This window comes from Erythrolamprus reginae, chromosome 3, assembly GCF_031021105.1.
Source record: "Erythrolamprus reginae isolate rEryReg1 chromosome 3, rEryReg1.hap1, whole genome shotgun sequence".
Lineage (NCBI taxonomy): Eukaryota > Metazoa > Chordata > Lepidosauria > Squamata > Dipsadidae > Erythrolamprus > Erythrolamprus reginae.
Window position 1 is genome coordinate 134,910,108 of NC_091952.1, and position 25,427 is coordinate 134,935,534.

At 39.0% G+C, this 25,427-nt stretch overlaps 1 protein-coding gene across 1 annotated transcript in view; it reads right to left on the reverse strand.

The window, feature by feature from the left end:
- The window catches only part of DDR2 (discoidin domain receptor tyrosine kinase 2), a 64,394-nt gene that overhangs the window by 12,698 nt on the left and 26,269 nt on the right, over nucleotides 1-25,427 (reverse strand). The window contains exons 4-12 of the mRNA XM_070746713.1: nucleotides 23,018-23,249; nucleotides 20,337-20,484; nucleotides 16,709-16,805; nucleotides 15,661-15,844; nucleotides 14,939-15,182; nucleotides 11,732-11,794; nucleotides 8,218-8,348; nucleotides 6,603-6,813; nucleotides 3,088-3,311 (exon numbers count right to left, since the gene is read on the reverse strand). Coding sequence (XP_070602814.1) covers nucleotides 3,088-3,311; nucleotides 6,603-6,813; nucleotides 8,218-8,348; nucleotides 11,732-11,794; nucleotides 14,939-15,182; nucleotides 15,661-15,844; nucleotides 16,709-16,805; nucleotides 20,337-20,484; nucleotides 23,018-23,249 — 1,534 coding nt within the window. The remainder of the gene's footprint in view (nucleotides 1-3,087; nucleotides 3,312-6,602; nucleotides 6,814-8,217; nucleotides 8,349-11,731; nucleotides 11,795-14,938; nucleotides 15,183-15,660; nucleotides 15,845-16,708; nucleotides 16,806-20,336; nucleotides 20,485-23,017; nucleotides 23,250-25,427) is intronic.

Below are 25,427 nucleotides of genomic sequence, written 5' to 3' on the forward strand. Positions count from 1 at the left end.
GGGGGGCTTTTATGAACAAAATAAAAATATAAGCATTAATTTTTTCATTTCAATTTTCATTTCATTATGTGCAGAAATGTTCAAACTAGTTTCCCAGTGAAAAAGGTTTTCAAAAAGACCAAATTTAAGTACCTAAAATAAACCATTTTCGGTCCAGGTCAAATAGACCCGGGAACAGTACAAGTGTATAGTCTTTTCAAACAGAACAGCAGTTAAGACGTACACACATAGTCCATCAGGTCCAATAGATAGAGATGGTTTTAGGTTGCATTACTTGCATAATGCCTTTCTTATGTTATTTTTTGTAAAAGTGACTTATGTTAGATTGTTAAAATTGATTGTGGTACGACTAGGAAATATTAGGCATGAGCCATTGATGTTTACAAAGATTGAGCTGAAGAACGTGTTAAAGAGGTTGGCTTTAATTGTTTCATTGTTATAGTCTTTACTATTCGATCCTTTAAGAGATGGGATGGATCTTGAGTCTTTGTTGATTGTTTACAAAGTTATAGAAGGTACATGTGGATTTTGTGCGTAGAAGGTTAGAAACATAGAAACATAGAAGATTGATGACAGAAAAAGACCTCATGGTCCATCTAGTCTGCCCTTATACTGTTTCCTGTATTTTATCTTACAATGCATATATGTTTATCCCAGGCATGTTTAAATTCAATTACTGTGGATTTACCAACCACATCTGCCAGAAGTTTGTTCCAAGCATCTACTACTCTTTTAGTAAAACAATATTTTCTCACATTGCTTCTGATCTTTCCTCCAAGCAACCTCAGATTGTGTCCCCTTGTTCTTGTGTTCACATATTTAAATGTTTTGATCATGTCCCCCCTTTCCCTTCTGTCCTCCAGACTATACAGATTGAGTCCATTAAGTCTTTCCTGATAAGTTTTATGGTTAAAACCTTCCACCATTCTTGTAGCCCATCTTTGGACCCGTTCAATTTAATCAATCTTTTTGTAGGTGAGGTCTCCAGAACTGAACAGAGTATTTCAAATGTGGTCTCACCAGCGATCTATACAGTGGGATCACAATCTCCCTCTTTCTTCTTGTTATACCTCTAGCTATGCAGCCAAGCATTCTACTTGCTTTCCTTATCGCCTGACCGCACTGTTCACCCATTTTGAGACTGTCAGAAATCACTACCCTTAAATCCTTCCCTTCTGAAGTTTTTGCTAACACAGTACTGCCAATGCAATACAGATTGAGGATTCCTTTTACATTTGGAAACATTAAATTGCAGTTTCCATTGCTTTGAAGTTTTTGTTAACACAGTACTGCCAATGCAATACAGATTGAGGATTCCTTTTACATTTGGAAACATTAAACTGCAGTTTCCATTGCTTTAACCACTTATCTAGTAAAGCTAAATCATTTGCCATATTACAGATACCTCCAGGTTTACTTCTTGATTGATGTGATAAGTTTACATCAACAATATCATTACTGTATACATTAAACAATAATGGAGCAAGACTACAGTTTTGTTTACACTTATTAGGATAACGATTGATTGATTTAGGTCTCTACAAATAATGTTTTGATTTCCTTCAGAATCTCTCTCATGGCATCAAGATCAACTTAGGTTTATATAAAATATATCTTTGGGAAGATCTCAGCTTGATGGTATAGGGTTGTATTTTGATCCATAGTTGAATTTCCAGGGCTGTTCTGTGATTATTCAGAAATAATCCAATCCAGAAATTTATAGTATAAAAATTGATAAATCATTCATTACCGAAAAGAGATTAATAGGGTTGTAGCTGTCAGGAGGATTTGTCCCATTGATAGAATTAAGTCATTCTTTGGGAATTTGTAAGGAGTTATTTGTGGCAGAAAAAAGGTGGACTATTAGAAATGCACACAAAGCAGGATTAAATTTTTAAAATTCTGGTAGAATTATGTCTTTGCTAGGAAATTTTTTAAGACTTCTGAGTTCAGGCTAAAGGCTATTTGGAAGGGGGTCATCTGGTGGCAGAATATAAGAATAAGCATATGGAGAGGTATCAAATAGGCCATTGGAAGTTGCTGTCCCAAGATTGAGGAGCGATTAAATTGTTAATAGCTGGGCTAAATTTTGCTGAGAATCAGGAAATGAAATACCAAAACAGGCAGGCATCTTTATTCATTACAGCTGTTGGAGATGGTTCTTTGGTGCATAATTTTGTTTTTCCTCCCACAGAAAACTCTTGTGACTCTTCTTTAGAGTATGAAATGTTTACAGGGAAGAAAGATCAATAAAGGTTTAATAATTGTTATGGAAGTATTACTAGTGCTACACTTTTTCAAATTGTAAATTCACCAGAGCTACAAAAAAATTGAGCAATAGTCACAGATGGCTTATTGCACAATACTGGATAAAAGTAGCTGTTGGTGGCAAAGGAAATAAGTGCTGTAAAAACTGACAGTGTTGAGTTAATAGTGAGGGATCCTGTCATGGGATGGATGGTGGTTGCTAGATTGCTAGATTCAAAGACAAAGACATATATTTATGATGAGGGACAAACTCGACTTCTAACCTCAAAAATTAGTTCACTTCACTCTCTGGGTCACCAGGAGGATTTTCTACTGAGGATTTTCAAATCAAGAAAATATTATTAAATTTATTTTTATTACCTAAAATCTTGTTAAGCAAGTTTTGCCTTATTTTACAACTTTCCTTGCCACATTTGTTAAGTGAATCACTACAGTTGTCTAATTAGTAAGATGGTTGTTGTGAATCCGGTTTCCCCATTGATTTTGCTGGCTAAAAGATTTCATAAGGCTATACACGTAGCTCCAGGATACTTCAACCATCATAAATATGTAAGTTGTCAAGCATCCAGATGTAAATCATGTGACCATGGGGATGCTGCAATGGTCATAAATGTGAAAAATGGTCATATGTCACTTTTTTCAGTACTGTTATAACTTTGGACAGTCGCTAAGTGAACTGTTGTATGTCAAGGAATAACTGTACACAACAATTGAAAACAAAGAAATAATGAATTGCTATACGCATAAATTTTATATCAGTTTTATGATTGATTTCCACTCAGATTTTGAAGATAAATCTACTGTACAGTGGATTCTCACCTCCCCAAACTGTCCTTCTCCCAATTTCTCCTTGAAAGTCAACAGCTTCCTAGGGAACTCAGCCACAGCCACCTCTTTGCCATAGAGTAAGTCCATGGTGATTGCAGGGACAGAATAGGTGTTGCTGCCTGTGACTCCCTGCAGGTTCACGATGTCTGCTTCTGCATAATGGGGAACCCCTTCGGCTCCGCTTGGTTGGGTTGGCTTGGTGATCCCACTGCAGCCTAAGAGGAGAGAAGATTAGAGACAAGAAAATCTCAGTGAAGAAGATCCTGAACTTTGATGGCTAGTAACTCAGAATAACAAGAGCTGGAAGGGACCTTGGCGGCCTTCTAGCCCAACCCCTCTGCTCAAGCAGGAGACTTTATACCCATGATGGCGAACCTATGGCAGGTGTGCCACAGGTGGCACGTGGAGCCATATGGGAGGGCATGCAAGACGTTTCCATGTTTCAGCTCCAGTTGATTTTCAGCCTTGGGAAAGGCAGTTTCAAGAAAGCTTCCCTGAAGCCCCGGAGGCAACCCCCCCCCCCAAAAAAAATCACCCAATGAATGAACCAGAAGTTTAGAAAAACGCACTTCCAGTTTGCCCATTCGGACATTTTTTTCACCTACTAGCAGTGGTGGGTTAATATCAGTGTGATCCAGAGAATGAAGATCACACTGGTATGAAGCCACCACTGTCTACCAGGCTTCAGAAAGGCCTGTGCGCATGAGCGGGGCGGGCAGTGTAGGGGGATAGGGTACACATGCATGGGGGAGGGAAGGGGTGTGGCCATGTGTATGCATGCTAGCACACCCACACTTACCCCCACTTTAACCCACAAACCAAAAAAGGTTCCCCATCACTGCCCTATACCATTCCAGACAAGTGCCTGTCCAGTCTCTTCTTAAAAGCCTCCAATGATGGAGCACCCACAACTTATGAAGGCAAGCCGTTCTGCTGGTTAATTGTTCTCACAGTTAGGAGAACAGTAAGAACAATAAACAGTCAGAACAAGAGACCTCTGGAAAGAGAGCTTGCCTGCCTGATGCTACAGGACACAAAGCACGGCCAAAAGAAGGAACTCCAGGTAAGCTATGGAGAAAACCAAACATCAATCAGACTAACTAGGTGGTGCAGTGGTTAGAATGCAGAATTTATTTGTTTGTTTGTTTGTTTGTCTAATTTATATGCCGCCCAACTCCCTAAGGACTCTGGGCAGCTTACAACAATAAAAACTATATCAAAAACAGTATAAGAGATAGTTTAAAAACCATTGATATCTCTTTAGAATAGAATAGAAGAATAGAATAGAACTCTTTATTGGCCAAGTGTGATTGGACACACAAGGAATTTGTCTTGGTGCATATGCTCTCAGTGCACATAAAAGAAAATATAGATTTGTCAACACTTAATGATTGTCCTAGGGGTCAAATAAGCAATGAAGAAACAATCAATATTAATAAAAATCTTAGGATACAAGCAACAAGTTACAGTCATGCAGTCCTAAGTGGGAGAAAAAGGGTGAGAGGAATGATGAGAAAAAAATTAGGAGAAATAGAAGTGCAGACTTAGTGAAAAGTTTGACAGTGTTGAGGGAATCATTTGTTTAGTAGAGTGATGGCCACATCTAGATAATACCTCATTTCATCAACGGTCCCAGGCCTGCCGGAAGAGCCAGGTTTTTACGGCTTTCCAGAAGGCCAGTAGGGTGGGGGTGGTACGGATCTCTGGGGGTAGCTGGTTCCAGTATTGCAAGCTAATTCTGCCGCCTGCTGCCTGGTAGCAGTTCAGAAGTTTGATTCTCACTGGTTCTAGATTGACTCAGCATTCCATCCTTCTGTTCTGATCCAGCCTTTGCAGAAGCAAGAAACAGACTCCCCTCAAAGAAAAACCTTTCTTTATTTACACATTTGGAATTAACTGCATTCACCAACAGAAAGTTCTGGCAAAAATCCTGCAAGAAAGTTAACTAAAACAATATATCAGATCGCTATGATAAATGATAAATATATCAGATCGCTATGATAAATGCAAGGCTGTGAGTTCCCAGCTGGGAGGCTACAAATTAAGCCAGTTCAAACAAATCTCAGTTCTGGCAAGGCAGTGTTTGTCGCACTAAACACTTTCTAGAAATGTGAACGGTTGTCTGCAGTGAGGTAGGTCAGGTATGCAGAACCGGTAGAAAATTTTTGATTTTTTTCCCCCTTTTTTCCCTTCTGGGCTCTGGGTATGTTTTTCCTATCGCAGTAAATGAGGTTAAATGTGTATAATTTTAGAAGAACTCTGTGTGTGTGTGTATGTGTACATGCACATACAGTTTATATAACAGAGAATGTATACTTTTATGTGACTGTGTGTAATATGTATGTACACATATGGCATATATCCATAGAATTAAATGGTATATTTTGGATGTTCAGTAATAGTAAATAGTAAAAAGTTGTATCTCTGTGAGGTGAGGAGAGGCCAGGCGTCCTAACCCTTGATGTGATGTCAAGTTGGACACTTTTATGCCAGTCACATGACCTTTAAACCACTCCCAGTGACATGATCATCAAGCCACTCCCACCTGGTCACATGGCCAGCAAGTCACACCCGCAAAAGAAGCCACACCCAAAAAAAGTTTGCATCCCTTTACTGGTTGTCTGTGACAACCAAACCACTCCCCTTTCCTCCTATTTATTCCTGAGCCAGGGATTGGCCAGTCGGCATCCATGTTTTGCTTCCCAAGCCAGCTGATTTTTTAAATTTGTCACATTTATGATCAGTTTGATCTGAGAGCAACATGGATGATATTATTCCAATGTATCCTTTCCACACATTTTTAATTTTTATTTATTTATTTTTGTCAAATACGTATTGGTAGTATACAAAAATACAACAATGTTTATGTACATGATACTAGTGAAAGAGAGAGAGACATTAATACAGGGGACAGAAGGCACACTGGTGCACTTATGCACGCCCCTTACTGACCTCTTAGGAATCGAGTGAGGTCAACAGTGGATAGTCTAAGGGTAAAGTTTTGGGAGTTAGGTGATGATACTACAGAGTCAGAATCCATACAGATGTTTACATAGAACAGGAATCGCTAACCCCTGGGCCATGGACAGTTACCAATCAGCGGCCCTTTTGGAACCAGGCCATGCAAGTAATGGGTGAATATGCACAGCTTTAATTGCATATGTATGGGATCTAGGTGGCACTTGTGAAACCAACCCACCTCTCACGGCCACCACCATTGTTGCTCTGGATCACTGACATATAGCAGCAATTATCAATTTACCAAAGTTTATTCACAATTGTATTCCTGAGAGCCAAATTACTGTATATGATATAGCATAAAGGAATAAGAGAGTCAGTTATTGCTACAATCAGCAGCCAGTCCTTCCCTCATTTCCACTAAATTTACCTCATCAAGTGGAAAAGAATTAAACCAGTGAAATTAAGCCACACTTTCTTAGTCTAGATTATTCTAGTAGAAATGGGAATTTGTTCAAAGTCTCTTTACACCTATTGGCCAGTCTGACCTGCCTCATCTTCCCCTGGGATTAATTCAGGAAGCTTGCGAATCAATCGTGATGGCTCTTGATAGTCAGCTCCAAGGGGGAATATGCGGTCATATGTGGAGTTTGATTCTTGTTCAGTGGATGGGGTGGAGCTGCTATGGTGAAACATATTGGATTCGCTGGGTAGAGAAAGACTCACGGTCATTTCATCATCCAGCATCCGTCGAGAGGCCTAGAAATCAAAAGAAAATGCATATGATAATATTATAGAGCAGATTCTAAAATAAGGTTACATCTCTGTTCAAATGATATTTATGTAAAACAACATAGAAGCTTTCTATGATACAGAGTTTTTAATGGGCCAGGTTTCATATTTACATATTCTTCTGTTCACATATGATTTCGTGGATCATGAATTCCATCAGAATTCTTTTTATGTGATATTTAATCCATGTACTTATCAATTTTGAAAGGCCGGGTGATTAAACACCTGGCCGCCATTTGCAGAGGCGGGAATTAGCTCGGCACCAATTGCTGCAGGGGAGCTCTCGCGCTGGGAATAAAGGGTCACTTTATTAAATATAACAGAAAGACCTGCAGGGGTCGCTAAATGGAGGCGGAATTTCCTGAACACAACATACTTGGGCAACCAATGGACATAACTCCTTGCCTGGTCAGGGTGAGGCATGCCCCGCATACACCCAGCCCATAAAGCCATGCCCAGCGTGTGGGAGGGCTCACCCTGCATGACCCGGAACCGGAAATGACGTAGGTGAGCCCCAAGGGCACCCCCTTCACACCGCTCCGTCCGGTGAGGAAGCATGAGTTGTGCAGCGGGGGTGCCAATCATCTTACAAAAAATGCCCAAAGGAGAACACACAGTTGCTACTGATACCCTTTCCGCCCCATTTCTGCCATATAGTGACCAATATAAGCATTGAATTGTTAAATCAAAACCTATTTACCAACAGATGCACCCCCTAACCACAATTCCATCTCGTTCGCCCAGGATGAAGTAGGTGAAAAAACAATCTGAATAAATGTTCAGAGATTGCCAAAAATTCCTACTCGGCCCCCAATTGGGCGACCCATTAAACACCCTGGATTGAGCGGAGAGTGGGTGGGTGGGTGTCTGCAGGGCGGCATGCTGGCAAGGAGGCATGGGTGGCGCAACAGACCTTAAAATAGGGCGATAGCCATGCCCACGCCTCCCGATGGTCCGTGCGGCCCGCAAAGGATGCTGGGAGGTGTCCGAGTGTTTATTTCCCATCCGATGCAATATGTGGACAGAACAGGGCAGAGCAGAGCAGAGTTGAAAATAACTTTGATAGCACATAATCACTCAATCAATCACAATTATATTAAGATTCTTTGGTGCATGAGGAATTTATGTTTATATGAAAAGCATGCATGAACATGCATATATGTGTACACACATTTACTTCCCAATTTTTATTAATGACCTTTAGACCAGAAGTTAATTTCATTAGCCAATTTCAATAATATTAATATCTAATAGAGGGAAGAGGGACGGCATACAAATCTAATAATAAATAAATATTGAGCTCTGGCCATTAAATCTGACATTCATTTCATTTATGACATGGACATTCCTACCATCTGCTTGCAATCTTACTTTTTCTAACATCTTCTGCCAAAACTGCCTCCAGAGAATGATTACAATGATAGCCACAAGGATAAAGATGATTGCCACTAAGCAGCCAATTAAGATGCGAGTATTGCTATCATCTACTTTGAGAGTAGGATCTGTTAAAAGAAAGAAGGAAAATTGTGTATCATACATTTTAGGTGAAATGATGAAAACAAAGACAGGATAGCCAACTAGTTGCCAACCCTTATGGGATTCCATTCCTCTCTTCCTCCAAATTAACACTAGTAATTTACCAGACATTTTAAAATGTAATAAATATGTATTAGTAAACAGTACCAGTATTTTGAAGCAAGTCTTTCTGTTATAAGAATATTACAATTTCTCATCAGTCATTGATAACATTTCCATTTCATGGGAGGTGGATGGATATACAATATATATTATAAATTAAATAAATAATAGCAATATCACTTAGACTTATGTACTACTTTACAGTGCTTTATAGCGCTCTCTAAGCGATTTACAAACTCAGTCCTCATTTTACCGGAATATGGAAGGCAGAGTCAACCTTGAGCCTGGTAAGACTCAAAATGCCTGCAATATGACATTCTAACTGCTGTGCCACAACTACGGTAATAGCAGTAGTAGTAGTAGTAGTAGTAGTAGTAGTAGTAGTAGTAGTAGTAATAATAATAATAATAATAATAATAATAATAATAATAAATCATTTATTAGCTAGAAAGATACAATTTTCTCCTACCATGATAACAGTTTTTTAATGTGAATTTTTGAATTTAATAGATGACAATTACTGTACTGTACCCACATCAGTAACAGCTGGACAAGCCACCAAGCAACTAGGCTTAACACTAACACGTGCTGCTGTTAGTATTAGTGATCAGCTACAGAAGAGCATCTTTCAAAATATTCATTTTTACGTTCATTTTTTGAAGCATAATCTCAGGTACTATTTTTATTTTTTAACTCCTGAAGCAATTGAGGCCAAGACTGTTGACATATCATGTTTTACTGCATAAAATTGCCCTAAAATTAAGTTATATATATTTTTAGGAGGGAATGTGTGCCTTTGAATCAATTTTTGACTCCTTGACAACTTGGCAAGGTTTTTCAGAAGAAGTTTGCCAGCCGTCTTCTTCCTAGGGCTGAGAGAAAGTGATTGGCCCAAGGTCATGCTTAAGGTGGGATTAGAATTCACAATCTCCCAATTTCTATCCTGATGCTGTAAATATTACACCAATCTGGTTCCCCACGTAATGTCTGGAGACCCTTATTTGGCTACTAAATTTTGAAGATATGGCAATGATCACTGCAGTTAAAAGCTTTGTTGTTTTAGTTTAGTACTGGAAGACTTTCCCTCGAGGATTGAACCTTTGCTATTATATTGGCACCAAAAAGACCTTTTATTGTTAAATTTTAAAATCTTTTATGGGTTGCCTATGTTTTACTGTATTTGTTAAGTTTTTTTGGAACAATTCTATCTTCCAAAAATATAATTGAGGTATATAAAGGAGCTGTGTGAGAATCATATGGCTATTGTTCTCAACTTCAGTTCTGGGAAAAGATGCTTATGGTTGACAGGGCTTATGTATGTGGCCACATATTCTCTGAAGCTCTTTTTTGGTTTCAAGTTGAAACTGCTCCATAATTACTGCTTATTCAATAAACCACTCTACTCCATTTTGTTTTAGATTCTTTTCTCAGGAGTTAAATCATTTGTCATGTTGGAGTCCAGTTGAGGGGGCATGAAGAAAGTTAGTTTCTCCATCGTCCTAGGAATTTATGATGTCACAATGGAAAGGAATAAATTTGTAAACTCTATCTCTATAACATTGTATTGTCATTTAATTTGTTAAGCATTTGACATTTTACTTACCTCTCAGTAGTAGAAAACTTCTGTCTAAGGGCTATAAACCTTTCACTGCAGGAATGTTTCTCAAGAGAAAGATGGATTTCCTTACAGAGGTGTGGAGAGTTACTACTGAAGGCATCAGAAATAGTAAAGAACAGAAGCAAAACAGAAGTGAAAGGCTGAAGGTAGTAAAGAAAACAGTTTTGAGAACCTATCATATTTTTTTGAGTATAAGATGTACCTTAGTTTTGAGGGAGGAAAATAGGGGGAAAATCTGCCTAATGGGCTAGTGTCCTTAGTCTGGTCAACTTCAGCACATTGTTTTATCCCCTGGTTAGGGCTTTAAAAAAAACCTTATTCTGAGAGAGTAACAATGAAAGAGCCAGTGAGCTGGGAAGACCGCTAGCATCTCATTAGGTCTGGAAAGAAACTTATTCAGAGCAAGTAGAGCAATGAAAAAAAGCCTGCAAAGACTTAAAACTGGAAAAAACATTCTTCAGAGAGAGTAACAATGAAAAAGATTGCAAGTTAAGATCTGGGAAGATCATTAACACCTCGTTAGGTCTGAAAGAAAAGCTTTGAAAAAGCTACATTCAGAGTATAAGATGAAACCCCAATTTTCAGCCTCTTTTAGGTAGGAAAAAAGTGTGTCTTATACTCTGAAAAATACAGTAAATAACAAGGACTTAAGGTTGGAATCCAGCAATGAGAATTAGAAGTTCCTTTTTTGATAATAGAATCTCTTCAATACCTTGTACATTTGTATGTTTTCATATCTGTACTTCTTTAATACATGGACATTGTTCTATTTCCCCTTTATTAAGCTATTTTTCTGGTTTTATTAATTTAATTTAATTTAATTTAATTTAATTTAATTTAATTTAATTTAATTTAATTTAATTTAATTTAATTTAATTTAATTTAATTTAATTTAATTTAATTTAATTTAATTTAATTTAATTTAATTTAATTTAATTTAATTTAATTTAATTTAATTTAATTTAATTTAATTTAATTTAATTTAATTTAATTTAATTTAATTTAATTTAATTTAATTTAATTTAATTTAATTTAATTTAATTTAATTTAATTTAATTTAATTTAATTTAATTTAATTTAATTTAATTTAATTTCTAAGCCGCCCAACTCCTTGCAGACTTATCCTTTTACTATTTAGTTTTATACACAAATATGAACGCTAAATAATTGCACCTTCATACCCAATGACACTGATTCTGGGAATATCTCTTAAGTAGCATTGAAAAGATAGCCAGGACAACTAATTATTTTACCAATGATATTGTACATTTCAAGCTAACACAAGACAGGTGAACAAGTTTTGAGACTGATATTGAATGTTGGGAATGTAAGTAAATAAATTTATTGTTATATCCACAAATCAAAACATATAGCATACCATATACTAAGAAAGTGCTATGAGTGCTTCTGAAAAAGGACTGCCAAGAAGGACATACCAAATTTCAAAGCACCAATTTATAAAAATATTCCCTTTCACCTCCAAGAGCATCCACTCTTGCCAGAAGAATCCTGCTATGGGGGTGGGGTGGGGAATCCTGATATAAACACACACATACAAATTTTGTGGCGCTGAATAAAAATACATTTATGAATATTTTCTTAAATACCACAACATAATAACGTACATACCATAGGTTGTGGGAGTCACTGAAGATTCAGGAAGGGCTTCAGAATTGTTGTACATAGCTGTATCTAAGAAAAATGAAAAAGAAAAAAGAAAGCATTACTCATATTCACAGCATAGTAGAGACAATTGCAAACTGTTGCTTTAAAAACAGTTAATCCATTTGAATGAGCTCAAATATGGTGGATATCAGATCTGCATTGGCATTTGCATTGGATATGCCTTGTTAGAAAAACAAGGCATAAAGGTATAAGTACACTGGATATAAATCTAATGTTTTCTTCAGGGACAAGGAAGGACTATGTATTATTACTGATAACAATATCCCACTTTTCTAAGTATTTGCTAACAAGAGAATATGCAATCAAAAATAAAATAAATCTAGGAAACTGATTTCAAATATAATCCATACAAATTTATAAGGAACATAGAATATCTTATCAGACAATGACAAGCTGAATCTGGCAGCAACATTGTAATCCAAATTTTCTGGATTGATTCCAAGAGTAGCCTCACGTAAACTATGGTAAACCATTCAGAAGTACTAAAGTAATGACTGGTCACATCTAGGTCTGACTTGGAACAGTTGCAAAGAAAAATAATTAAAGATACATAGCCGGTAAGATGAATGCCTCTCCAATTGAATGATTCTCCCTTCGTAAAGGTGTCAAAACTCTCCTATTTAGATTTTACATCAAATGCATACAGGGCAGAGACAGTGGATAGATCAGCACTGCACTTAGTTTGCACTGCTATAAATAAATGGACCTAAAGAATATAGCCTGCAGTCTGCAACCTGGCCACAGCCTTTGAGGCATTTATCTGAACCCATCATAAATGAGCCAAAGAAATAGAGGAGGGGAGCAAAATAATTAAAATACAATGATTAGCAGTTCTAAGCCTGGTGCGAACTTAGAAAGGATCCCTTGCAAAATTAAAAAACAACTGCCTCAGATTTTTTTGATATTTGTGATCATCATTAAGGTATCTGATTCTGTCAGACTAGGACCAGCATTACAGTTCTTAAATTAAATTGAATTAAATTGAACTAAAGAAAGAAAGGGAAAAGAGGGAGGGAGGGAGGGAGGGTGGAAGGAAGGAAGGTTGCCTTAAGGTTTTTTCCAGTGGAAGATCCTTTTCCTTTCCAAAGATTCTTTTCTTTTCCAAAAAGGGGGACAGGTTCCTTTTCCAATAGGTTTCCTTTAAAGGCCTTAATCGAAGAACTTTAGAATTTAATTTGCTTTAGTTACAGTCTAAAACAGAATCATCTCATTGTGTTTTTATTCACAACTCAGTAGTCAGACTATATAAACTTTATTACACTGAAGAGATTTATGCTGGACTTTAAACTAAAAAATGTGTGTCAAATATTTTCCATCATACTAGTTTAATATTTTCTGTAATATTACATTAAAAAGAAAATATTACATTTATGAAGAAGCAAATAAATTATTTTAATAATATTAATAACAAGCAGCATCTAGGCAATCTGTGTTACTTATTTTGCTAAGTATGACAATTACTCACCCACATTTATTGCTTATTATCAACAATCTAATAAAGATGGGGAACTCTTGATCATAGACTGCAGACTAACCCACCCAAAATATCCCAAGAGAACTGACCAAAATTTGTCAGCAAAATGGCCACATTTTCACGGTGCAATTTTAACTCATTGTTCAGAATGTTAGGACAATTTCATAATGAGGATTGGAGTGGTTTGCCACCCTAATAGTTTTGCTCTTACTATTTAAAATTGCAGATTGAAGAAGAAATAGGAGGCTGATAGGCTGAGTTGTGGTCTCTCATACTTTAGCACTCCCCTAAAAGGTGGGGCTATAACTGGGAAGGGAGAAGTTTGTTCCAATGTTCATTTTGGGGTCTGTCTAGGTAAGAGATCTAAAGTTGCATAATTGAGAAGATTTGATAAGGTTTTCCTCCTCTGAGGTCACACCATCTATAGAAACACCCCTCCCCCAAAGCAAGCCTTCTCAGTGATGGCTTCCTTTCTATGCAACATCTTACTTCCAGATATCCACTCCACCTTCATCTTATTGAACTGAAAAGACTGTTCAGGAAAACATGTGGGGAAGTGGAGATTTAGTCTACCTTTATGTTACAGTATGTTGATTGGGAATGTTTTGTGGAAGTAATTTTTTTAAATCCTCTGTTATGACTTTGTTTTCTCAACTGCTCAGAACCTGTGGGAATTAAGTAATACAGAAGCCTCAACAAGCAAATATATGCAGGAAGTCTGTCAAGATTGATAAAAACAGTGACTGCTATCTATGGAATCCTAGCAAGTGTGAGATATGTCATGCTGACCTGCATGCATGGGAACTTCTAATTCAGCAAATTCTTTGTACAACTCAAAAGGAAAAACTGTTTTAGTCTATTTTATTTACTGAAACATTTTCCTATTTTGTCTCCTTGAGAGGGCCAAAGATGCTCTACATGGCATCGGACCAGAATATCTCCGGGACCGCCTTCTGCTGCATGAATCCCAACGACCGATTAGATCTACAGAGTTGGCCTTCTCCGGGTCCCGTTAATAAAACAATGCCATCTGGCGGGACCCAGGGGAAGAGCCTTCTCTGTGGCGGCCCCGACCCTCTGGACTCAACTCCCCCTGGAGATTAGGACTGCCCCCACCCTCCTTGCCTTTCGCAAACTTTTGAAAACCCACCTATGTCATCAGGCTTGGGGAAATTGACATACGCCTAGCTGTTCCATTTATGCATGGTTTGTCTGGACTGTATGATTGTTTTTTATAAGGATTTTTAAAATTGTTTTTTAATATTGGATTTGTATCTCATGTATTATTTGTTGTTAGCTGCTCCGAGTCCTCAGAGAGGGGCAGCATACAAATCTAATAAATTATTAATTATTATTATTGGGGGGAAATGCTATTGGAAAGGCATTAAGTGGTAACATCAGAGTCTGCGGAGAGGGGCGGCATACAAATCCAATTAATAATAATAATAATAATAATAATAATAATAATAATAATAATAATAACAACAACAACAACAACAACAACAACAACATTGCAGCAAGCCCTAATCCATAAAATCCAATATAAAATCCACCATTGTTGTTTATCAACTACCCAGATTTATGTAGATGATGATATAGAAATTTGATAATAAATAATCTGTAACTTTATCTCCAGAATCAGTATATTCCACTTCCTTTAATTCCCTTAATCTTACCTGATTGAAAGGTAATCTCACTGAACATCATCCAGGTATCAGCAAAGTAGAACTGGCATTTGATAGCATTAGCCATCCGATGGAAAAGGGGTACTGTAACAAAGCGAGCACTAGGATTGACATTATCTAGTACTGGTAACGAGGAGACGGTGTTTGGTTCCCATTCATTTGCATCAGAGCGAAAGTAACACTGCACCTCCTTGAAAATCTTTACTCCTTTGGCAAACATATTGTTGCAGTGTACCTGTGTAATAGAGATAGATGTTCTATAAACTGGTCATACCTCTGAAACTATGTATCCCAACCATTTCCATTTTTTACAAGTGTAGCTGCTTCACGTGCAAGTATAATATAAAATATGCTGGAATACTACAGTACGTCCCTACTTTTCAGTTGAGAGTCAGCATATCTGTGAAATTGCAAGTTAGGAAAGCAAGTTTAGATAACTCAAGGGTTTCAATTTATCTCTATTCCAGCTTGATATTCATGTTATGTGAACACACTAATATGCCAATGATTCATGAGATATTCTGAATTCACAGGAATGTCGCCAGGGTGAGCATATTCATATTTTTCTCTTTTTATTTCTTTTAATTGCATATAAACAAAATTCACTATACATAGATAAGTTGCCGTAATGAAAAAGATAGGTATCATTTTTGGATAGAGAGGATCCCTCAACTTTCCATGTAATGAATGCAGCTTTAATTTTGACAACTAACCTTCATGGTGGTGAAATTTCTGATTCGGTCAAATTCAAAGGTGATTTCCACATGTTCATTTGTGGTGCTCTCATTGCTCCAACCAAGATAGTCGTAACCAGGCCATACATGATATTCGTGGCTCTGGCTGAAATCATCCAAGCCAGAAACTCCATCTGTTAGCTGCCCTAATCCTTCTGTCATGCTGATGGCAGACATATGAGAAGGGGGGGGGGGGGGAGAGGACAAAGATTAGCATTTCCTGACTGAATTTCAACAAAATCAGTTTGTAGCAAAAGGGGATTTTCTCCAAACACAATGGGATGGAGTAGTAGGCTTATTTAGCAGAAGCAGAATCTGAACCATGGAATCCTTAGTGGAAAGTCCACTAAGGAAACTCTCTTGCCCAGTCTGGCTGAGTCCCTGGTGGCTGCCTGGAACAGGGCTTCATCGGGGGCCACTGGACCGATTGTGTCTATCCAACCTCTCCGTGGTGGTGGATCCAGCAGAGCTTGGCTCCTTGAGAGCTCACTCAAGGAGGTGTTGATCAGAGCCTGGAACCAGCCTCATGTCGCCTCCCGGTTGGCCGAAACCAGCCAGGAGAGGCACGGGTTCAGTAAACAAGTAGAGGGACACAATATCCTATGGCTTTGTGCACTTCATCAGGAGTCACAGGATCAAACTCATCCCACCCAATAGAACTAAGACCTACCCCTGTCATCTCAGTCTGAATTGCACAATCTGAGTCCAGGTCTGTCTGAATCTGGGTGACTTTGTCTGCTAGAAACTGTACAAATTCCTCAGCTCTACCCTGCAGAGGTTTCTCACCTCCCTCCATATTAAGGAGGGAATGGGTCATCCTGAAAAGGGTGGCTGGGTGTAAATCCGCAGATGCAATAAGTGCGGGAAAATGCAAACATTTTGCCGCCCGTATCACTACTAAATAAGTCCTAATGAAGGCTCTTAACAGTGCTCGGTCAGGTTCAGATTTACTGATTCTCCAGTGTTGCTCTAGATGTCTCTTCTGGTACTTCATCTATTGGAGTTCCTCGGTGAACAAAGAACTCACCTATAACCATCATAGATTGAATCATTCAAGTAAATCACGTTGCCATCGGGTAGAACAAATTGTTGCCCTGTTGGAGCATTATATGAAACCAACCCATCTGTAGGGAAATAGAAGTAGAGTTACTTTTGTTGTTTCCTTTTTACAACATTTTATTAAAAAGCATAAGCTTTGTGAATTACAGCTTACTTCTTTAGATGCATAGAATGGCTGATGTAAGTTTCAGTTTACACTATGTTACATTAGATAAAAAAATCCTTCTTTGTGGGGGGGGGGGAGGAATGGGAAAATAGGATGGTTATGAAATATAGATTTGATGCAAGAGGTATTAAAAGTACCTTATCAATTAATGTGTAATGCATTAAAAACCTAATGTATTTATTGAGACCTCCCACAGCTACCTGAATTTTTTTAATAGTAATTTTATTAAAAATTGTAATCACAATAGTAAAAACTAACACAATTCTTTAAAAATATAATTCAATATATCCAGTTGAAATATTTTGCTTCCTGTTGTAATTGTAAGTGTCCTTCTCCTTTAATTGTAATCTTTAGTTCCCTCTAGTGTCCAATTTTAAAAATCTTATTGTATTGAGTTTTCCTATGGGAAAGATTATTTATAATTAATTCCAAAATCTTATTTCAAATTTATTCTCCCGAACGCCGAACCTGGAAGTTTGGCAAAAGTTCGGGTTCGGCATTCGGGTTCAAGAGGACGCCGAGAAGCCCCGTCGCCCAGCTGTCAGCTTTGCAAAAGAGCTGTGGAGCTGTCATCCGGTCGGGAAGCTCAAACGGAGGTGGGGAATCCCAATAGGGAATTCCATGGGCAGAGCTTTGACGTCACGGAGACGTCCTTCCTGGCCGGCTGAAACATGGACTCCAGGAAGGACGTCTTTGTTATGTCAAACTCTGCCCATGGAATTCCCTATTGGGATTCCCCACCTCTGTTTGAGCCTCACGACCGGCCCGACAGCTCTGCGGCTCTTTTGCAAAGCTGACAGCCGGGCAGCGGGGCTTCTCAGTGTCTTCCCAAACCCGAATGCTGAACCCGAACTTTTCCCGAACTTCCGGGTTCAGCATTCGGGAGAACGCCGAGAAGCCCCCTGGCTGTTTCAAAAGGTGACAGCCAGGCAGCGGGGCTTCTCGGCAGCCACCCGAACCCAAACTTTTGCCAAACTTCCGGGTTCGGCATTTGGGAGAACGCTGAAAAGTGCCTGGCTGTTTCAAAAGGTGACAGCCGGACGGCGACGCCCAGTGGAGCATGTGTTTTTTTCTTGCACACATTAATTGATTTTACATTGTTTTCTATGGGAAACATTGTTTTGTCTTATGAACCTTTCGCCTTACGAACCTCCTCCGGGAACCAATTAAGTTCGTAAGACGAGGTATTACTGTACTAACACAAAATCTTCAATTTGTATTTTTCCGGTATCAATCTAATTAACATTTGAAGGACACTTCATAGCAAAAAAAGGAAAAAAGAGAATAATAATAATAATAATAATAATTTATTAGATTTGTATGCCGCCCCTCTCCTTAGACTCGGGGCGGCTAGAAACTCCCCCAAGAGCCTAGTGCCGGTCAATACCCTGTTATCAATGATTAAGAGACACATTACATAAAAATGGACATCAGAGTATATTTCCTGGCAAATAGAAGTCCAATTTCATTCCACAGCTAAAACATGCATTATGTTGCTAGAATATCTCGGGGTGGCAAAGGGATCTACTCCAATATCACACACACACACACACACACACACACACACACACACACACACAGAGGTTCTGCCTGAGCAAACCAAGACTATCTATAAAAATCAGCTTCTGTTTAAGCTTATAGAACATTTTCATGTGCTTATCTCTGGATAGGAAGGTTGCATTTGCATTCCACACAGTCACAAGCTTGATTTTCTAGATCAGTGTTTCTCAACCTCAGCAACCTTAAGAAGTGTGGTCTTCAATTGAGAGATAACGTCCACACATCTTAAAGTTTGCTGAGGCAGAGAAACACTAGACAACTGGAGGCACATCTCTGCAAACATCAACCTTTTACATCTTTTATCCTATTGACAATTTGGGCCTTAGGACTTCTCTTCTATCCATCTGCTGTTCTCTGACTGAAGTATTCTTTCAGCATGAATATTTTTGCCAAAAATATTTTATCTAGGTCCCCAGCAGTCGGGTTTCAGGCCCGGTTACAGCACGGAAACCGCTTTGGTCGCATTGATGGATGATCTCTGGCGGGCCCGGGACAGGGGTTTATCCTCTGTCCTGGTGCTCCTTGACCTCTCAGCGGCTTTCGATACCATCGACCATGGTATCCTTCTGCACCGGCTGGAGGGGCTGGGGGTGGGAGGCACTGTTCTTCAGTGGTTCTCCTCCTACCTCTCTGGCCGGTCGCAGTCGGTGTTAGTGGGGGGACAGAGGTCGACTCCTAGGTCTCTCCCTTGTGGGGTGCCTCAGGGGTCGGTCCTCTCCCCCCTGCTATTTAACATCTACATGAAACCGCTGGGCGAGATCATCCAAGGACATGGGGTGAGGTATCATCAATATGCGGATGATACCCAGCTTTACATCTCCACCCCATGCCCAGTCAATGAAGCGGTGGAAGTGATGTGCCGGTGCCTGGAGGCTGTTGGGGCCTGGATGGGTGTCAACAGACTCAAGCTCAACCCGGATAAGACGGAGTGGCTGTGGGTTTTGCCTCCCAAGGACAATTCCATCTGTCCGTCCATTACCCTGGGGGGGGAATTATTGACCCCCTCAGAGAGGGTCCGCAACTTGGGCGTCCTCCTCGATCCACAGCTCACATTAGAACAACACCTTTCAGCTGTGGCGAGGGGGGCGTTTGCCCAGGTTCGCCTGGTGCACCAGTTGCGGCCCTATCTGGACCGGGACTCATTGCTCACAGTCACTCATGCCCTCATCACCTCGAGATTCGACTACTGTAATGCTCTCTACATGGGGCTACCTTTGAAAAGTGTTCGGAAACTTCAGATCGTGCAAAATGCAGCTGCGAGAGCAGTCATGGGCCTACCTAGGTATGCCCATGTTTCACCATCACTCCGCAGTCTGCATTGGCTGCCGATCAATTTCCGGTCACAATTCAAAGTGTTGGTTATGACCTTTAAAGCCCTTCATGGCATCGGACCAGAATATCTCCGAGACCGCCTCCTGCCGCACGAATCCCAGCGACCGATTAGGTCCCACAGAGTGGGCCTTCTCCGGGTCCCGTCAACTAAACAATGTCGGTTGGCGGGCCCCAGGGGAAGAGCCTTCTCTGTGGCGGCACCGGCCCTCTGGAACCAACTCCCCCCGGAGATTAGAACTGCCCCTACTCTTCCTGCCTTCCGTAAACTCCTTAAAACCCACCTTTGCCGTCAGGCATGGGGGAACTGAACATCTCCCCCTGGGCACGTTTAATTTATGCATGGTATGTCTGTGTGTGTGTCTGTTAGCATATGGGGTTTTTAAATATTTAAATATTTTAAATTTGTCTGATTGCTTATGATTTGTTTTTACATGTTGTGAGCCGCCCCGAGTCTTCGGAGAGGGGCGGCATACAAATCTAAGTAATAAATAAATAATAAATAAATAAATGAATCCTCTTCAAAGATTGTTGTGCTTACCCAACCAAACGCAACCATACAGCTCGACTCTGAGACACACATTTGCAGAGTGATCGGTCACAGGGATGAAGCGAATGAATTGTCCAATAATAGGTGGCTCCAGGCCCTTGAGGACAATGTCATATGGATTAGTGTTTCCTTCAAGTACCTGAGGAGAAGAAAAGGAAATGAAAGACAGAGGAGAAGGTTATTGACCAATGAGCAGGAGCAGAAGGAATTTAGTCATGCTAACTTACCAAGTGTCATCAAAATATGTATGAAGATAATGTAGCATATTTCCATTTGGTTCAATTCAGGGCATTTCTGCATTAACAGTTGGCACTGGAAGCCGCCCAGAGTCCTTCGGGAATTGGGCGGCATATAAATATGCTTAATAAATAAATAAAATCAGTAAGGACCCACAGTTATACAATATTGTTTTAAAGAAATGGAGCTTTTTTTTTTTTTTTGCCACAATTTATTTGAAAACAAAGCAAAGCATTTTTTTGGTCACACTGGAACTTTGTCAGCTCTGCCAAAGCTTATAAAAACTGGGACAGCCAATACACCTTCATCCAACCATTCAGAAGGTACCATACACTCTGAACTATCCCAGAGATCACCAGTCTTGAGGCTGGTAACCACCTTTCTCTCTCTCTCAAGATTATGGTCCTCTCAAGGGAGCCAAGTTTTTGAACAAGGTATCCATAATATAGAGGTGTTACTTTGACTTTTTCACAAGCATAGATTAAATAAATATTTTCTTAGCATTTCTTGGAAATGTTTATCAGCTTTATCAGAATGTTGAAAATCCATTATAACTTAGTCTTGCCATGCTGAAAGACCAGATTGCACATTAGGAGACCCATAATTAATCTGAATATTTTTTAAACTACAGGTACAAGGATATTGCTCGATTAATAAAATCCCCACCCCACAGGATATTTTCTTTAACTCCAGTGCTTTGCAAGAATTTGGTACTCATGGGATACGTAGACTCATCTCCCATTGTTCATAGTGATCGCATTTGATGAGAATTGAAATCTAAAATATTTAGAGAACACTAGATCTGCTTCTATACTGCACCATTTTCCTAAATCTAATATAGTGCCCATTTGTTAATGTCCCTCTCCATAGTTCTTCTATTATGAAGGAAACCGATGCTAAAACATAATTTGGATCAAAGAAATTATGGAGAACATCCTGCATCTTTTCTATTAAGCATTTCATGGGCAGGGATTTTGTCAAAACATATAGTCAATTAATTGCTGTGGTACCATGATGAAAATTAGGCTGTTTCCCTTTTAAAGATCTACAATTCCCACTGCTAAAATAGCAACAGTTGAGTATGAATAAAACCGAATACTAAGCAGGAAAAGAAACAGGCAAGTCATCACAAACATATTACATGAATTAATATTTGGATCCCTTTCTACTCTAGGGTGGGGATGGCAGAAATGTCTGCAAATGGTGTGTCAATAGTGAGTTCTAAAACAATTTACTACAGGTTTGTGTGCATGCTCATGCATGATGCTTCTGTGCTTCTGTATAATGTTATAGTAACAGAATCTTACATTCACTCTGAATTTACTTCCTCCCTCCCTTTGTTTATCTGGATGAAAATTACAAAAAATCTTGTCTGAGATGCTCTTTCAGTTTATATTTCTGCTCTGGACTCAGATTTCTTTTTTCTTTATTTCTTTTACTTGAGTCCAGGGTAGAAAAAGAGGTCCTTGGTTTTGATTGCTGCTCTTCCTTCTATACCTAAAAGTTATTCCTTCTTGAAATGTCATCTTGACTTTTTTGGATCCCGCTAAAGACATCTCCCCTCAAGTTCAACATGAGATCAAGGTAAGTGGTCACTTGTTCAATCCAAGAGTTAAAAACATCAATTGTGTCATGAACACTTGGCATAAATTTTGGACACACTAGTTAAGCACCATCAAAAATTCTTTAAGCCTGTCCTTTATAGGGCTAACTCAAATAGCTGCTCACAGTTACTTTCAGTTAATAGTGATCACAGATCAGTCCAGAGTTTCTATTGTGGAACTCATAGAGAAAATCATGGACATTGTGCATTCAAAAACAAAATGTTTAAACATTTCATCCATGTTCATAAATTGTAAATATTTATTGAAAATCGCAGCCCTGTTCAACAAAAAATATTTGATATCAGCTAATATGTATTTTATACTGGCAGTAGCTCTGCCTTCTTTAGAGACAGTCTTCAGAATTACATAGGTTGCCTCCAGTGATGGGCTACCACAATTTTCATTACCACACTGTGGGTGTGGCTTATGCATTTTGTTTCAACATCTTTCAGTGCAAATTTTCGCTACCCCACTGCATTCCCCCCTGTCCGGGCAGTAGCTCACTCCTGATTATCTACTATATAAAGTGTATGTACACACACACACAGCTCTTCTAAAATTATACACATTCAACCTCATTTACTGTGATAGGAAAAACTTACCAGAGCCCAGAATGGTGAAAAAGAAGAAAAAAAATATCAAAATTTTACTACCGGTACTGCGTACCTGACCATACCCATAGGAGCCCACCACTGGTTGCCTCCAGTTTAGAGACAGAAAATAAATAAATAAATCCTAAAAACAGTTCAGTCTTTAAATACAACCAGATGTTTCATGCTTAATAATGGACAATAACAATAATATCACAATCCTCCTTCCTTCCTTTCTTACCTGCCTTCCATGCCTGTTTTGCCAAGAAATCCAGCGGGTGCCATCCCGGCTATAATTAATTTTGTACATTGGAGCAAATTCATTGCCATGGCCTCCTGCATGCCGACCTTGTGTCCCTACTAAGGTGATAAAATGCAACTCATGTAAATCAACCTCCAGGAACTCCTTGAGATCATCGGGTTCCACAGGGGCTTCCGGGCACCATGCACCATCACCATCTTCTGATGCTAGCCTAAGGAAAAGCAGAAGGGGGGGGAAGGGAAATGGTTGTTGTTGTCCATCATCCCAAAGCTATGCCTTTTAGCCTATATGCATTACTAACTATGTCATGCTATCTTGTTGCCTCACTATCTGAACAGCAGGTTCCTGAACTTCTTTTTTCAGTGCTTTTGTGTCCCTGGCGCATTCATATGACCCAAGCTTCTTGATTCCCATTCATCATGAATTCATGGCAATGGTGTTATTAATGGAAGGAACATAACAAGGCAAACACAACACTGGGAAATAAAACACTAATTTGAAATGTGAGATCAACTGACAAGACTAGAACTACAAGGATATTATGAGATCCAAATGCTCACACTGAATAATTTTCAACCTATTCCAGCTAATTGCAGCAAAGGCAAACAACTCATGGGAGGCCATAATGACTTTTTAAGGCTCTTAAACTAAATTAACTGAAATCTCTAAAACAACACACGAAGGCCCAGATCTAAGTATGCAATATGAAACTAAAGCTGATGAAGTATGAAATGCTAACTATATGTTGAAATTGGTGTTTTCTGTTGTATCATGTTTGCTTCCATTTTATTTTTTCCTGAAAGTACTTAAACAAAGTAAAGTCTACTAGGACCCAGGGTTTGTCAGGTTGCCCAGAATGTATCTAAGGCCACATTGTTTCATGTTCATGCCCAGTTTCAATAGGGAATGTGTGAAGAGAGGACTAAGGCATCCCAAAACTACAAATACTTTACTTTTCAAACAAGCACACTAGCTCAGAAAACAAAACTCCTTCATTCATAATGATTGGACCCAAATCAGCATGGCTTTACTGAAGGCAAATCATGTCAACTAATCACATTGATTTCTTTGACTATGTCACAAAGATGTTGGATCAAGGTGGTGCCGTGGATATTGCCTATCTGGACTTCAGCAAATCCTTTGATACGGTTCCACATAAAGAGCTGATAGATAAATTAGTGAAGATTGGACTTAATACCTGGATAGTTCAGTGGATTTCAAGCTGGCTGAAGCGTAGACATCAGAGAGTTATTGTTAATGGCGAGTATTCTGAGCAGAGACTTGTTACAAAGAGTGTGCCACAAAGGTCTGTTCTGGGTCCTATTCTTTTTAATATGTTTGTGAGTGACATAGGGGAAGGTTTGGTAGGGAAGGTTTGCCTATTTGCCGATGACTCTAAAGTGTGCAATAGGGTTGATATTCCTAGAGGGGTCTGTAATATGGTAAATGATTTAGCTTTACTAGATAAATGGTCAAAGCAATGGAAACTGCAGTTTAATGTTTCCAAATGTAAAATAATGCACTTGGGGAAAAGGAATCCTCAATCTGAGTATTGCATTGGCAGTTCTGTGTTAGCAAAAACCTCAGAAGAGAAGGATTTAGGGGTAGTGATTTCTGACAGTCTCAAAATGGGTGAGCAGTGTGATCGGGCGGTAGGAAAAGCAAGTAGGATGCTTGGCTGCATAGCTAGAGGTATAACAAGCAGGAAGAGGGAGATTGGGATCCCCTTATATAGAGCGCTGGTGAGACCACATTTGGAATACTGTGTTCAGTTCTGGAGACCTCACCTACAAAAAGATATTGACAAAATTGAACAGGTCCAAAGACGGGCTACAAGAATGGTGGAAGGTCTTAAGCATAAAACGTATCAGGAAAGACTTAATGAACTCAATCTGTATGGAGGACAGAAGGAAAAGGGGGGACATGATCGAAACATTTAAATATGTTAAAGGGTTAAATAAGGTTCAGGAGGGAAGTGTTTTTAATAGGAAAGTGAACACAAGAACAAGGGGACACAATCTGAAGTTAGTTGGGGAAAAGATCAAAAGCAACATGAGAAAATATTATTTTACTGAAAGAGTAGTAGATCCTTGGAACAAGCTTCCAGCAGACGTGGTTGGTAAATCCACAGTAACTGAATTTAAACATGCCTGGGATAAACATATATGCATTGTAAGATAAAATACAGGAAATAGTATAAGGGCAGACTAGATGGACCATGAGGTCTTTTTCTGCCATCAGTCTTCTATGTTTCTATGTTTCTATGCTGATAATCAATGGCTACATTTTTATATATAATATTCAAAAATTCAGGCAAAAGATAATTTGTAAAATGTTTATAATTCTATATATTTGTTGAAAGCGGCTAAGCCATGGATATGGCAGTCAT